The sequence below is a fragment of the Hyla sarda genome, chromosome 9, assembly GCF_029499605.1.
Source record: "Hyla sarda isolate aHylSar1 chromosome 9, aHylSar1.hap1, whole genome shotgun sequence".
NCBI lineage: Eukaryota > Metazoa > Chordata > Amphibia > Anura > Hylidae > Hyla > Hyla sarda.
This window is the reverse complement of record NC_079197.1, coordinates 134242838-134259821: the sequence shown is the minus strand read 5'-3', so window position 1 is coordinate 134259821 and position 16984 is coordinate 134242838. Positions and strand designations below refer to the sequence as shown.

Sequence of the window (16984 nt, the reverse complement as noted above, 5' to 3'; positions counted from 1 at the left end):
AAAGCAGCCTAATATGGACAATTTAAGTGGAAACTGTATAGTATGTCTTCTCACCTGCAGGGGTGCTGAATGCTTACAGGGTTGTCATGGGTTTTCACTGAATTCTGACAATTTGCCAGGCTGGAAGTGTGTGGCTGCACACTCAATGGTGCACTCTATTCATGCCAGGGACAGTTTACTCCCAGTTCCCAGGATTAGTGGGGGACCCCCACCATCAGCTTGTTTTCCCTTATCCTGTGGATAGAAAATCACTTCTTACAATGGGAATACCCCTTTAAGGCCAGGTTCTGCACTATGGATCTCAGCAGTCATACACCTTGTAAACGGCTTCACAAGTCAAACAGGGATGGCCAAAATGGACAATCTTTTTTGGAGCATACGGTATGTGGGGAACATATTCTGATTGGTGTTGGTATATGTCATTGATTTTAATGGTTAGGTAGCCAGTGCCCTTTGGAATCAATGGGTTTTGTACCACACGAAACATCAGTCTTGAGTTTCAGATTCTAGACGCTGCCAGTCAAGTCTGAAAAGTCGTAGGACCTGTCAGAAGATGCCCAAACGGGAGAACCTCTTTAAGCTTTTTCTTTTCATTCAGTTGTATGCGTTTATCTGCTCTGATCACCTTATTCATTGTCTCGTTGCAGTGGTGCTTCTTGTCTCTGCACTGCACTCACTGTCCTTTCTGTTCTCCTTTAGGTTGCTGTTTTGCTGTTGGTTTCCCTGGCTGCTTCGGGCTGAGATGCAATCTTAACCCTTTCTCTCAATCAGCCCTGCATCTTCTAAGCCCTGTCATTTGGAGCCACAGACTTCCGCCTCCTTCTGTCTGTGTCTGCATCCCTTGACTCCCCAGTGCCTTGTCTAATGTTCCTCTGAAACGGGGGCCCCTCTGTGTGTCACTGTCTCATTCAGTGCAATTATAAATGCCGGAGGAGGGGGTAAGGAAGTTCCTGCTATATAATGGTGAAGGTTTTACTTGCTTCCTTCCTTAACAGAACCTTCTATTGGACAACAAATGCAGGAACCTACAACACTATCCAAGCTTTCTCTAGCTGCCATTCATTTTCTATTAAATGTCTAGAGGTTAAATTATAATAGTTCATGGGCCTTTAATCTCTGTAGAAACTCCACAATAATGTCCATAACACTACTTCTAGTCACGAACATCAAATAACTGGTCAATCATGCTCGTAGGCCTATCAAGATCATACAAGGCTTGTCCAAATCTCAAGTACTAGTGGCAGACCATGGCCTTGAAATTAGTAATGTCCCTTAGGCCAACAATGATCCAACATAACTTTATAACTTCTCCTATCAATGTAAATAAAGTCATCACTAGAAGTGGTTGGAAATCCATTCCATGTGGTCACCACACAGTACTTGAGCAAGACCTATTGTATGATATTGCTGGGTAAGTGGTTGGAAAACAGTGAATGTAATGTAAAGCTAAACCTGATAAATGAGATTTAATGTATGTAAATAGCATGCCCGAGCTCCACGGTATCCATTTCCTATAATCTATTCTGTATACATCTCTATAGCTCTAGGGTACCCTCTAGGACATTGACCTTTTATTGCCAGTCACCACACACTATGTCAATGTGTCGTATTACAAGGACACCAATTGGGTTGTCCAAGGATGATGGGAGAAATTACGTCACATTGAAAATTATTTTGTCATCATCACATACATAGTCTTCCTTTGTTCAATGAATCTCTCCAATTGAGATTTGTGATAGTCAAAGAACGACCATAGTCACCAGTGTCTTACTGTTGCCCTGTCAGTTCAGTTTTGTATTTCTGCCTTTACTTTATGATGCCTTAATGGTTATTCCCCTTGCAATAGTCTGAATAGTCTTGTCTTAAATTGTCAATTGTATCTAGGCTTATGGTTTTTGTCATAGGGTAACATTTGCTGACTTATCCTATTATCCCTATATTAAAACCATGATGTCTCAGTATCTTCCAGTCCTCCTTGGTAAAAGTCTTATGTTAATACTTGTCTACTATAGTTTGTCTATACTCATATCATGGCTCAGTTTCTTCTAGAGTAGTAGGTGGTCTACTCCTTATTTTTCTTATTCATGTCCTAATTTCCTATTTATGATCCTAGTCTTAGGCTTGAACATCTTGATTGTTTTATAGCCCCTTGTCTTTGGTTGTTGATATTGATGCCTCTTCTTTTCCACTTATAAAGCTTCCATGCCTTTGGTTGATGTTTTTATATATTTTCATACCTCCTATTTGGTTCTTCTCATCATCCTATCTCTTAACTGGGATGTCCAATTTCTTCCTATCATCTTCCATTGTCTTGTTTCAATAATTTTTTACTCTCTTCGGTGAATTGGGTCAATGTTCTAAGTCCCATGTGGCATGTGATCAAGACATTGCCCATTGGATTTGTTTTTCCAATCCTGTCTATTACCCCATGTATAACTATTCACTGCATGCAGCCCCCTCCTCTGTACATAGTAGCATGGGGTATTCTGTGTGCTGTGAGTATCTCTGTACATTGTGCTAAATATTAGCCAGCACAACCCCACCCGGGGCTCACTGAACGATTCAGAGAGGAACATACACAGTCTGTGGAGCGTATATACCGATGGCAGCATATATAGACACACAATACATAACCATATGGACTGACATAGCGTACACAATACATGCACAGTAGCAGTGATCTGTATAGTAATATATATTCATACAGTTAGAGTGACTACCTGTATACAGATATACTGTCACATATAAATGTGGAGGTATATAGGACACCTTTGTGAGGATGTGTTTTATTATATGACCCCCGGGGGGGACATCACTGATTCTATCATATAGCGGACCCAACATATTTCCCTTGAAACATGTTCTGGGGCCCCTTTCCTGTAACCGTGCGTAAAATCTTGTGATCTGCCTGTAACTTGTGGTCTTACTAACACTGTATACGGGAGACGTGGATGTATGTCAGATAATAAACCGATTACTGAACTACTGATACTGTGTGATGAGTCTTTCTTGTGCTCTGGTGCCATTGTTTTTCTGGTCTTTCGCAGGTGTCTGGGGATGGAGGATCATTAGCGCTGCAGCCATCACTTAGACTGGATGGTGATACATGGTGATCTTGGTCATGACAAGTGTCGCGCCACCAAAAAGCACTGCCATGCCACACTGTGTCTCACCCAAGGTGGCAGTGGCAGTAACCCAGAATGGATTTCTTGTGATTGACAGGCGGAGATCTTGGCCACTTGTGGGTCGCAACGTGACCAGATTTAGATACCTTAGCCCCAACACAGTGCGATCACTGCAGTGCCACACAGCGATTTATGGTTGTGCAACCCCTGTTGCAGCAAAATTTACAATGTAGCCCCAGCCTGTAGACCAGAAGTACAAAAACTGTCAGGGGCCAAAGAAATGTTACCACAAGAGTGCTGAGGTATACCTGAAGGTATGCCGCTAGATCCTGGACTAGGCACGGGGGCAATAGTGACTCAGACACCAATGTTACGGATATCGGTAGGTTTACTGAGGGTAGACAGATGGTAAAGTCTATACAGTTCAGCCAGGGCCCACAGAGGTGACCATTGACTCAGAGACCATAAGGGCTTGCTGGGACTTGTAGTAGGACTGGACAATTTAATGCAGGCCACACTGACTTGACAGTTGTTGACAGGGACTGACTTGACTGACTTCTGACAAAGCTATGACTGTAGCTTACTTGCAATTGACTGTGGCTGCAGGACTTGACTTGAAGCCTCCAATGACTCCGGACACACACACTAGGACTCGACTTGACTGGACCTCAGCTGAGCAGAAAGAGCAGAGCTCAAAGAGAGCGAGCTAGCTCCTCCCAGGGCTTATATGGGGGAGACTAGCAGGGAGCCCATAGGTCACTCCTTGGATCACCTGGTCACTGGTACCTCCTGGGTAACAATCACATGGTACATTTCTTAAAGCAACAACACATTATATATTATAACACATAGCAAAACATATATACAGGGGGGAAACAAGTACGAGGGGCCCAGGGGACACTGAAGGGAGGCAAAGCACCTCCTGTACTGGGCCACCACACATGGAGTAAATGAATGTGAGTGAAATTGTCCTGCAAAATGTCATCACTTACTGCTGCTACAAAGTAGTAGTAATCCATATCAGAACGCCGGGAAAATAACTCCTCAAATGCAGGGATGTAGGATAACCACTGATGAAGTTTACTTAGTTTAGTTGCAGAGTAATGATACAGACAGGATATTCTAAAGACTGGAGACAGGTTTACACTTGCAGCAGTGGATGAGGTAGAAAACCACAGTCGCTGTTATGTGATTTCTGAGAATGTTAGTAGTAGAAGTATACACTAACTGCACTGACTTGATTAGGACTTGATTTTAGAGGAGCTGACTGACACTGACTTGAGCTACTTCACACCAGGATTGCCAATTTAGTGCATACCGCCAGGGAGGAATACAAGGGATAGATGTGGCTGGAGGATTACCCCACCATTATCCTTTTCTTCGCTATGAGGCCCGTCAGACAAACAGCTATTGCCCCCAAAGCTTGGACTGAGACTTCTAAGATAACTTGAGTGGAGACCTAGATGGCGGCATCCATGGGAGGAGTGTGCAGACACTCTAGAACCAATGAATATGGACTGGCTTGAGGCCTGCTCCCATGAGGTATGGGACAGGAGGACAGGGAAGAGGTCTTCTCTCAACCCTGACTAACACTCACTGACTGCCTTAAGCTCCTCCCTGTCTGAACAGACCAGGGTGGAGGAATGGTTGGCTCACCCTGATTGGCTGCAACTGCTACTGAGGTTTCCTCCCTCTTCCTTGATAAAGAAGCACAGTTAACCCTTCACATGTAATTAAAGGCACAGTAGCACCAAAAAAGTTAGGAAACACAATCAAAGTATTTTCATCACAAAACACATTAAAACACAGGTTTGTGTGGCAGAAGAGGCCACCTTCACATAACATCAACCCGATAGGGCAGGTAGACAAGGGTGTTCCGCTCCGGGACACCACTGCTCAGTGCTAATATTAAACCAAGGAAGGATACTTGCATAAGGAAGACCATCAGCACAAGAAAGGCTGCGTGCATTAGGAGGATACATCACAATGAGGTCACCCTGCGGAGCGGGAATGGTACTCACTAATATCAGACTGTACGCTTATAACCTCTCTTTTTTCTATAGTAGTATTGAATTTTAAAATACGTATATCTTGGTGCTTGTAGTGTGTTGCTGCAATATATTATAATAACATAGTATTTTAGCCATGGCAGGGGGCACCTTCATATTCATAACAGATCCTTTTGAATGTGCTGACCGTGTGAGGGAGACCCTTTTCATGAACAACACCAAAGCTTTAGAATATTCTTTAAATACAGTAGGGGGTGTTCCACAGCAATAGGGCCTAGCAGCTTCATGTTATTTGTATGAATGAAAATGATAGAAAATGGCCATATTTTACTGATACTGGTTAAAAACCAATTTCGAGTAGAATGTAGACAAGCCACAGTGTTAGGCTGCATTCACACCACGTTTTTGCAATACAGTTTCCCGTATCAGGTTTTTGATGAAAAACGGATTTCTCAAAACCGGACTAAATTGTATCAAAACTGTACAAATTTTAATCTGTATACGGTTTGAAAAATGATGTCCAATTGCATCCGTATTTTAAGAAAAAACCATATACGTTTTTAACTTTTCACTCCATTATGAATAAAGTTTCACTTGTTTGATTGAAATTCCAAGAAAAAAAACTACTGTGCAAAGTCAAAAACCGTATGGTGAAAATCGGATGGAACCGTACGCACATACAGTTCTGTATTGTTCCCATTGACTCCCAGGTTAAAAGAAAACGTATTCGGTTTCATACAGTTTTTCACCCGGACCAAAAACCGTGGTAGATTACGGTTTTGTGTGCAGGAAAAAAACTGACAAAACCTTACAAGATGCAAAACTGACACAACCTGCTGCATCTTTTGGCGTACAGTTTTCAATGGAGAGTCAATGCATACGGTTTTCAATACGGTTCCGTACGGTTTTCACATTGAAAACGTATACGGGAACTGTATTGCAAAAACGTTGTGTGACTATAATTTTCATTCGAATGAATAACATGAAGCTGCTAGGCCCTGCAGCTATGTGCATGTTTACACAAAACCTTCCTTTTATTGGCTACAGTTTAGGGAAACACCGGTCCTGAAATTATATTCAGTGAAAACAAGCCGAGGCTAGACGTGACAGGTATCACAGACACAGACATGATTTGGCAATATCTAACTTCTACACCCATTTTGCAACAATAGTTTCGCCATTTTGCTTATTAAGAGACACGTGATTGTATATGTATTTGTATTTGTATATAGCTACATTGTTCTTACCATATATTATCATTACAGGGTGTTCTGTGCAGTCATTTCAAGCCATTTCCCACACAATTCCTTGTATAAAGTAGCACCATCCAGCACTGACAATAAATTGTTACTGTTGTTTTGTAGAGTTCCGATATCCATGCTCCAGCTACCATGCATGTGAAGTTATAATGTGGCTGAGAAAGACCTTTTCTACCTGTGTATGTAATATGAGTTAATTTACACAATTTATGGTACATTCTATTGCCTTTATAGCATACATGGAGGCATTTCAGGAGTGTAAGAGATAAATATTTGCATACTGCTGTATATCAGATGAAAAATACCTTGGTCACATGATGCATCCAAGCTAGTTTCTGTACAAAAAAGGAGATGAATTTATGTTTATTCTCAAAATTGAGAAATTGATTTAAAAAAAAAACAAAAAAAAACATAAAGTCGCCATAGATAATCCTAATCTTACACTGGGAATTCATGAATTAAATAAAGTAGGATATGAGAACAGATACACATGTAACCTCTAGTATAACTGTCTTCAATAACATTGCATAGTACATTAGAAGATGGGGCTGAACAAGTAAGTTGTGCGTGCATGTCTTTCATTTTTAACAGTATTTACCGTATTTTTCGCCGTATAAGACGCACTTTTTCTTCCCCAAAACTGGGGGGAAAAAGTCAGTGCATCTTATACGGCGAATACACACCTATCGTGGCGGTCCCTGCGCCCATCAACGGCCTGGACCCGCGGCTAATACAGGACATCATTGATCGCGGTGATGCCCTGTATTAACCCTTCAGACGCGGCGATCAAAGCTGACCGCCGCGTCTGAAGGGAAAGTGACACTAACCCGGCTGTTCAGTCAGGCTGTTTGGGACCGCCACGATTTCACCGTGGCGGTCCCGAACAGCCCGACTGAATAGCCGGGTTAGTGCTTACAGGACACTGGGAGGGACCTTACCTGCCTCCTCGGTGTCTTCTCCGTTCAGGGATCCCCTGTATGGCCGGCGCTCTCCTTTCTCGCCATCACTTCGTCGCGTACGTGCGTCGGCGTGCGTAACGACATGATGGCGGCGACGGAGAGCGAGGATACCCGGCCGGCAGCAGAGACGTTCTGGAGCGACATCCAGGGCAGCGTTGACGGGTCCGGAGCGGCGGGGACATGTGAGTATTACCTCCTATGCAGCGGTCTTCAATCTGCGGACCTCCAGATGCTGCAAAACTACAACTCCCAGCATGAAGACCACCAGGTTGAAGACCACTATTGGATTCAAAATCTTAATTTTTTTAGATTTTGCACCTATAAATTGGGTGCGTCTTATACGCCGGTGCGTCCTATAGGACGAAAAATACGGTATATCTGGTCCAATTTTTTATGGTTTTCTCCACATAAATGTGACATTACATAAAGCTAACTTTAGTGTGTTGGAGTATTCCATAAAGAAAGGGATAGAGATTCACACACACAATGTAAAGTAAGTTACCTGCAGTTCTCTCTCCAAGCTGGTTTCACCAGTTTTTGTTCTATTTTTTTTCCTGTAAAATGCCTTGCCCATTTGCCATGCCTGGGCAGCAGCCCAACAGTAGTGTATGTGATGACAGGAGGCCACTGAGGGTAATAGCCATTAGTAGTCACTGTAAAGTTCTTAGTGGTCACTGGGGTATGAACATCACAACATTTTAGGTTTGATAGTCCAACTGCTCTTACAGTAAAGAATCCCTGTCTGTGATGATGGTGAAGCCTTCTTTTCTCTAGACGTAGAAGATGCCCCCTTATGGATACCATCCTAGGTATTGAAAGATCACTTGAAATATCTCTGTACGGTCTACCCATTTATTTATACATTGTGATAAGATCACCCCTGTCACGATTCGGCTTCCAGGTAGTGGATCCTCTGTGTCAGCGAGGGATTGGCGTGGACCGTGCTAGTGGACCGGTTCTAAGAGGCTACTGGTGTTCACCAGAGCCCGCCGCAAAGCGGGATGGTCTTGCTGCGGCAGTAGCAACCAGGTCGTATCCACTAGCAACGGCTCAACCTCGCTGACTGCTGAGAAGGCGTGGGACAGAAGGACTAGGCAGAGGCAAGGTCAGACGTAGCAGAAGGTCGGGGCAGGCGGCAAGGTTCGTAGTCAAGATGGATAGCAAGGGTTCAGGTAACACAGGCTTTGGACACACTAAACGCTTTCACTGGCACAAGGCAACAAGATCCGGCAAGGGAGTGCAGGGGCAGTGAGCAGATATAGTCTGGGAGCAGGTGGAAGCCAATTAAGCTAATTGGGCCAGGCACCAATCATTGGTGCACTGGCCCTTTAAGTCTCAGAGAGCTGGCGCGCGCGCGCCCTAGAGAGCGGAGCCGCGCGCGCCAGCACATGACAGCAGGGGACCGGGACGGGTAAGTAACCTGGGATGCGATTCGCGAGCGGGCGCGTCCCGCTGTGCGAATCGCATCCCGCTGTGCGAATCGCATCCCCGACGGCCATGACAGTGCAGCGCTCCCGGTCAGCGGGACCGACCGGGGCGCTGCGGGGAGAGAGACGCCGTGAGCGCTCCGGGGAGGAGCGGGGACCCGGAGCGCTAGGCGTAACAGTACCCCCCCCCTTAGGTCTCCCCTTTTCTTTGTCCGGTAACTGCCTCCCCTGGGATGAGGACACCGGGAAAGAATGGAGGGTTTCCTCAACGGCAGGCAGCACAGCAGGAGTGGGAATGGGGAGGGAGGGCAGAGGGCGAAGCCTGGCACGGGGCAGTGTGACACCAGGACGGGGGCCATGAGGAGGCACTGAGGCTTGCCTGACGGGACTGGGAGGGGGGGAGAGGCACTTCCTATGGCAGGCAGAGTCCCAGTTCTTGATCTCCCCGGTGGTCCAATCAAGGGTGGGAGAATGAAGCCGGATCCATGGCAGACCGAGGAGGACCTCAGAGGTACAGTTGGGAAGGACGAATAACTCAATCCTTTCGTGGTGGGGTCCAATAGACATCAGGAGGGGTTCTGTGCGGTAACGCACGGTGCAATCCAATCTGACTCCGTTGACCGCGGAAATGTAGAGCGGCTTGACGAGACGGGTCACCGGGATGCTGAATTTATTCACAAACGACTCCAAAATAAAATTCCCAGAGGCACCAGAGTCCAAGCAGGCCACGGCTGAGAGGGAGGAGTTGGCTGAAGGAGAAATCCGCACGGGCACCGTGAGACGTGGAGAAGCAGACTTAGAACCAAGAGACGCCACACCCACGTGAGCTGGGTGCGTGCGTGCGTTTCCCAGACGTGGAGGACGGATAGGGCAATCCACCAAGAAATGCTCGGTACTGGCACAGTAAAGACAGAGATTTTCTTCCCTACGGCGATTCCTCTCTTCCTGGGTCAGGCGAGACCGATCCACTTGCATGGCCTCCTCGGCGGGAGGCCCAGGCGTAGATTGCAACGGATACTGTGGGAGAGGTGCCCAGAGATCTAAGTCTTTTTCCTGGCGGTGCTCTTGGTGTCGCTCAGAAAAACGCATGTCAATGCGGGTAGCCAAATGGATGAGTTCTTGCAGGTTGGCAGGAATCTCTCGTGCGGCCAGCACATCCTTGATGCGACTGGATAGGCCTTTTTTAAAGGTCGCGCAGAGAGCCTCGTTATTCCATGATAACTCGGAAGCAAGGAGGTGCAGGAGCTGGCGGAGGAGATGGTTGCTGCTGTAGCAGAGGCAGAAGTTGCTGTAACGTGGCGGTCAACTGCGACAGCTGCTGTCCTTGTTGGGCAATTTGCTGCGATTGCTGAGCGACCACCGTGGTAAGGTCAGCGAGACTTGGCAGCGGCACCTCAGCGGGATCCATGGCCGGATCTACTGTCACGATTCGGCTTCCAGGTAGTGGATCCTCTGTGTCAGCGAGGGATTGGCGTGGACCGTGCTAGTGGACCGGTTCTAAGAGGCTACTGGTGTTCACCAGAGCCCGCCGCAAAGCGGGATGGTCTTGCTGCGGCAGTAGCAACCAGGTCGTATCCACTAGCAACGGCTCTACCTCGCTGACTGCTGAGAAGGCGTGGGACAGAAGGACTAGGCAGAGGCAAGGTCAGACGTAGCAGAAGGTCGGGGGCAGGCGGCAAGGTTCGTAGTCAAGATGGATAGCAAGGGTTCAGGTAACACAGGCTTTGGACACACTAAACGCTTTCACTGGCACAAGGCAACAAGATCCGGCAAGGGAGTGCAGGGGCAGTGAGCAGATATAGTCTGGGAGCAGGTGGAAGCCAATTAAGCTAATTGGGCCAGGCACCAATCATTGGTGCACTGGCCCTTTAAGTCTCAGAGAGCTGGCGCGCGCGCGCCCTAGAGAGCGGAGCCGCGTGCGCCAGCACATGATAGCAGGGGACCGGGACGGGTAAGTGACCTGGGATGCGATTCGCGAGCGGGCGCGTCCCGCTGTGCGAATCGCATCCCCGACGGCCATGACAGTGCAGCGCTCCCGGTCAGCGGGACCGACCGGGGCGCTGCGGGGAGAGAGACGCTGTGAGCGCTCCGGGGAGGAGCGGGGACCCGGAGCGCTAGGCGTAACAACCCCTTTTCCCAAAATAAGTAACCCCAAGCTTGACAACCCGTCCTGGTATCTAATCCTCCAATTCCATTAATTACCTTAATCATCCTTCTCTGTACCTGCTCCAAATATAAAAGTAAAAAAGGCGCTCCCTGTGGAGGATCACATGCTGGATGGTAATTATACAGAGGGGGGGCACAATGGACAGTGGACAACAATGGACAGCACGTAATGAATGACAAAATATTCATGGACCCATCTGCAGCCTTCCTGTGAAGATTAAGGAGACCATGGAACTTCAGAGAGACCGGGAATTTTCGTGGCGCTGATCGGGGAGAAGTCAATCACGATGCGTACATCAGGATAAAATTCCTTTAATGGTTAAGGTGCAACGCGTTTCCCTGCGCAGGCGCAGCTTCCTCAGGCCTGGGGAAGCTGTGCCTGCACAGTGAAACGCGTTTTTCTAAAATAAGGAACCCCAAGCTTGACAACCCATCCTGGTATCTAATCCCGATCTCTCCTTTAAAGGTTAAGGTGCAACGCGTTTCACTGCGCAGGCGCAGCTTCCTCAGGCCTGAGGAAGCTGTGCCTGCGCAGTGAAACGTGTTGCACCTTAACCATTAAAGGAATTTTATCCTGATGTACGCATCGTGATTGACTTCTCCCCGATCAGCGCCACGAAAATTCCCGGTCTCTCCGAAGTTCCATGAAATCCAATAGAGAGTCAACTCAAGTGGGTGAAAAGCACCATAAGTCCCCGCAAGGCCACAGGGCTCCCCCGGTTACACTGCATCCCTTCTACTCTGCTCCATCTGCTCCTGCCTCAGTAAAAAACAGTTATCTGTAACCTGACGTCAGTGTGTTTATTGCCCCGTGCCTGGCCCAAGAGAAGCTGTCTCCACCTCGGACCTTGGAGGTTTACCGTGCCCTGGCTTCACGACCTGGCAAGTGTAACATGCACCCCAGCATCACCACTCTTTAACTTGTTTGTAGCCTATTGCATTAGGTGAGTTTAAAAGTGAGTGCTACAGCAGAGTACCCTTCTGTGGTCACATTCCAGGGTCACATGTGCAGTGAAGGCCAGTGAGTGTGAAGCGTGTTCTTCTATCTGTGTATATGAAAATGTGCAGCATTGTGATCAGCTGCTTCACACATGGGTTTGTGTGTGACGCAGAAGTCGCTTTCTCTATGTATGCCCCATATGAAATGGAATGTGTGGGGAAATGTATGTGCAGAATTTCACCGGAATATTCTGCGCGGACATTCCGCTGCAGCAAAGACTCATTGATTTCAATAGGATTCTGCTGCACTGTTTGTTTTCTGGCCAGACAGTCCGCACATTTTCCTATTGTGTGAACATACCCTGAAGGGAAGACTTCCTTCTACAAGGGCTGACTATTTTAACACTTACCTGCAAACAGTTTCCACTTCCCTGTATTTTTGTTCTTATCTTTTATTTAGCAAAGGGTGCTCTCTTATAAAGTAACCCTGTACACAGTGCAGAGCTAGGAAGCGTTTACTAACCTCTGGTATTCACCCAACTGGCAAAAATAAGAATTGGTTGATTGATGATCACTTATAGAGCACCCATGTCCTGTGGGTGGAGAAATGTGTACGTGACAATGGGTAAGGGGGGGGAATGTCCAATATGGATTGGAAATGGGTTGGGTGAGCATAAAAAGGTGTGACAACGTGAAGTCCCATGATCTCCTCATGAAGCTGATTAAACAGGAAAACTAACAGCGACACAGGAACTGCACGTGTGTTACATTGCATGCCGTGTTACAAGACGCCTATTGTGTAAGTGCATAGACAGCTTGATCTTTTATACCTTAGAGTCACCCTAGTGTCGTGCGCTTTATATTCCTTCCTACTCTCCTAAGCACTCTCTCGGTAAAGCTCATAACCTGAAGGGAAAGCCTTGTTACAGTGGGTGTGGAGAGTGAAGGTGACAGGGGTGTCGGAGTCTATAGATAACTGAAGAAGCTAAAAGAAGAAGGTGTAAGGTGAATGAGAAGCGTGGCTGGAGAATACACAAAGGTGCTGAAGTGCTGTTTACGCTGAATTTTTCCTTTAACTGTGTTGGAACCTGATCTTGGCCAAGGTACTATCTGTCTGAACAGCAGGAGACGCTGACACCTTCACAGTGAGTAACTTATCCGGATTATGGATTAAGATTTATGACACTTTATAACCACATATCAGGCTGCTAGATGGTATATTGAGTAATATCTACACTTTCCTTATGAATGCAGTTCTTATGCGGTTTTAATGCATGGTTTTTTTAGGGACTCCCGCATTTTGTGTGTTTTCTCGTTTATATGCCTCCATTTGTTATTATGTACATTTTAAAACTGTGTTAAAGGATATATATCTAAGGATCTACAAAAAAGGGACATTACACATGGAAAACTTTTAAATAGCAAAAGTCTAGCATACAGAGGTAGTCCAGTGAAAAACAACTTATCCTCTATCCACAGAATAGGGAATAAGTGTCACAGTGGATGCCCCCCCCCCACCTGAGATCTCCAGAACAAGGCCACGCGCTTCAGACGCTGCGTCATCTATTCATTTTGATGGGAGTGCCAGAGATGCCCAAATGCTGTACCAAGCTGACAAGCACGGTCCAGAGGTACACAAGCTCTGTACTTGTGTATCTCCTGTGGTAAATTCAGTTGACTGGACATGAATTGGAAAGTTGGAAAGATACAGCCCTGTTTTATATAAGATCTAAGATGTGCTGGTGCAGACAAGGGATACCTGGAAGGGTTATCCAGATGTCTGGGAGAATATTCCGACTTTTGGCTGGATTGGCGCACACTGAGGAGTCACAAGGAGGTGGTGAAGAAACACAGCTTTATTGGGTACAGAACAACGCGTTTCGAGGGGGTCAACCTTCTTCGTCAGGTTCATAGGAATTATGTGTGGTGTCCCGGTACTGTACCTTGTGTGCTAAGTCTCCAAAGTCAGAGTTCCTGCGTACCGGTAGGATCCTCCTAGTGGGATAACCCCTTGTCACCTCTTCCTTCTTTAATTTTATATGTTTGGTGTGTATAATTGTATATAATTCATAGATATGTATAGTACTACAAGGACCTTAGGTCACATGACTACTAAGCCTACTGTTTGGTTAAGCTTAAGGACCTTCCAGGTCACGTGAGTGGGTCACATGATGTACCACAATGCTTTGTGAAGGGACTGACAGTTGGTGAAACCAATAAGCTATGAACCTGCCCCTTTGCCATATAAGCGCGCTGTATCCAATCTTTGCTCTCTTGCTCATGATCATCTCTAGAGAAAGCATCACTCTGTACAATTCTGCAAGAGAACTTTTGCCTGAAGCCCGCTAACTTCAGCCGAATACTAAACCGTGAGTTCAACTAAACTCAATCCTAAATCTACGTTACTACTGAACCTAAAACCAAACCCTAAATTCAGTGGAACAGCGTAAAGCAAGCCTCAGAGCTTATTCCCTATAAGGTCCCAACCAACTGTGAGGAACTTAAATACCGATCCTCTATATAGACTGTTTGCCATTATCAACCTGCAGTTGAGTTATCTGCAGTAAAGTTATCTTCAGTTTACTAAATCTCCGGTTGTGGACAATCCTTTATTCCACCCTATCGTTCCTGGGACGGGTGGCGGTAGGATATATATATATATATATATATATATATATATATATACACACTGAGGAAGAACCCGCACCCTGGCGTCACGACAGTTAAGGGTTAATCCAACACCCTTTCATCACTGCACAGCTACATCCTACATCCCCACAAGCTCACCACATATGAACCTGACCAAAAAGGTTGACCCTTCGAAACGCATTGTTCTGTACCCAATAAAGCTGTTTTTCTTCACCACCTCCTTGTGCCTCCTCAGGTGTGCGCCAATCCAGCCAAAAGTTGGAATATTCTCCCACACATCTGGATAACCCTGCCAGGTATCCCTTGTCTGCACCAGCAACTCCACCGCTCACACAGCGGGACCGACGACCAGCTACTTCCCGACTCAGCTACATATCTCTAACGCAAATCAGTGTTGTGCCTGCCCGCACAACACTATAAGGTGAGCATAACACAATTCATTTTCTTTTTCACACAATTTAAAGCTCAACCCTTGGAATAATTGCACTGGACCATTGTCTGTGCTTCTGTGGTGTCCCAGTACAGGTGCATTGTGTCAGGGTATTGTAGACCCTGTCAGATTGAGACCTCCAGTGTCCTGGGGGCTCCCCTGCAGGGACTCAACCATTTCTAATGTGTATTTGCACTGTTATAACTTAATAATCTGTTATTAGGTATCTGTAGCTTTAAGTATGTTACCTAGCAACCTCATGCTTAGTCAGGGTATGTGAGAGTGGAGGACTGAGGGCTAGACTAAACTTTTGTGTAAGGTGTTATATTATGTTGTTACTTGTTTGTAACTTTATTGTAAATCCTCAAGGGGATACAGACAACTCTATGATCCACAGATGCCTGGCCAATGGGCTTTAATTTAGCCTTCCCTTATAAGGGGTGGCATTTCCTGTGTAGAGCAGTTCTGTAGAGGAGTTCTGGTGTGGAGGAGGAGAGGAGTAAAGCAATTCATTCAGTTCAGAGTACAGAGTGGAGTTCAGAGTTTAGAGTGAAGAATCCGCAGAGGAGTGAGAGCAAAGATGAGAGAGATAAGAAAAAGCATGAAGTAACTCCAACTAATAGCAAGCCTTTACTTCAGCCTTGATAAGAGAATTCCTAAAGGACAATTCATCATCTTCCAGCGAAAAGCCACGAATCTACCGACACTTCAGTAAGTGACTTTAATCTCAAGCCTAATATAGCGCAGACCTAAATCTCCTAGTCCGGCCGTAAGAGCCAAGCATACATGCAATATCAAGTCCAGGCACTGCAAGCTGTGTGGTCCTCTAGAGACTGTCTGTTAAACCTTCGGGAGACTTTGGTTGAGCGCTGTGGAGATTGTACCACCTATCTTCAAGTTAGTAAAGCCTCCGTTAAACTGCAACCTAGTGTGGAGTCAATTCTTTCCTTGCTATCCTGTAGGGAGACGGAGTTCCCCAGACCTGTAGTACCCCGGGAGATACCAAGACTACAGTGGCGTCATGTGACATTAAGGGTTAATACCATCCGACCCTGGGTTCATAACCCCCCCCCCCCCCCAAGGACCAAGTAGCTAACCCCAACATAGCGGTGGCTGCGGACCTCACCCGTGGCCACCACACTTCTTTTCTTCCTCTCTCCATTTATAAGATAAGGGGGAGATTTATCAAAACCTGTACAGAGCAAAAGTAGCTGAGTTGCCCATAGCAACCAATCAAATCGCTTCTTTCATCTTTGAAAAGGCCTTTGAAAAATGAAAGAAGAGATCTGATTGGTTGCTATGGGCAACTCAGCAACTTTTCCTCTGGACAGGTTTTGATGAAATCTCCCCCTAACAGCTGACAATGCATACAGAAAACCATGAGATGGAAAGAACTGCCTGCCGAGCTCAGAGACAGCGTGAAGACACAGATGTGGAGATTGGCACAAACAATTTCTGCTACATTGCAAGTTTCCGAGAGCATTGAAAAAAACAAGGCTCTTACTAGAGCTGGCCTCCCTACCAAACTAAGTAATGGGGGGGGAGAAATGAGAGGTGATCAAGAACCCAATGGTCACTCTGAATGAACTGAACTACAAAGATCCTGTGTGCAGACGGGAGAAAATTCCCGAAGGTCAACCATCACTGCAGCACTCCACCAATCTGGGCTTTTTGCCAGAAAGAAGTGGCCAGAAAGAAGCCTCTCTTCAGTAAAAGACATAAAAGCTGTCTGAAGCACCTAAAGGATGCTCCGACTGTGAGAAATAAGATTCTATGCGATTAAACCAAGGTTAAACTTTTTGTCCTCAAATGGAGGCAGTAATCACTGCAGCTTCAACTAAGCACTGGGTAAAGGGTATGAATACTCATGTCAAAGCTTTCTAATGTTCTGTTTTTATTTTGTCACTAGCTGAGTACCCGGCGTTGCCCGGTTTTTCCTTCCTAATCCTTGTTGGGGAGGAAAATAAACAAAGGAGGAAGCTTTTGACTTCATATCCAGTCCTCATATATTGTTGTCATAT

At 46.1% G+C, this 16984-nt stretch overlaps 2 protein-coding genes across 3 annotated transcripts in view; both read left to right on the top strand.

Moving 5' to 3' along the window:
- CLIP3 (CAP-Gly domain containing linker protein 3) overlaps window positions 1-2987 on the top strand; it is a 43929-nt gene extending 40942 nt beyond the window's left edge. The window contains exon 14 of the mRNA XM_056541498.1: window positions 700-2987. Coding sequence (XP_056397473.1) covers window positions 700-754 — 55 coding nt within the window. The 3' untranslated portion in view covers window positions 755-2987. The remainder of the gene's footprint in view (window positions 1-699) is intronic.
- A 10864-nt stretch (window positions 2988-13851) lies between these two features.
- The window catches only part of LOC130292048 (cytochrome P450 2F2-like), a 28907-nt gene continuing 25774 nt past the window's right edge, over window positions 13852-16984 (top strand). The window contains exons 1-2 of one of the 2 annotated variants that reach the window (XM_056541492.1): window positions 13852-13868; window positions 14769-14954. The gene's annotated coding sequence lies outside the window, so the exon portion shown is untranslated. Of the gene's footprint in view, window positions 13869-14157; window positions 14254-14768; window positions 14955-16984 lie in introns of those variants that run through there. The other variant, XM_056541491.1, reaches the window with a different exon arrangement.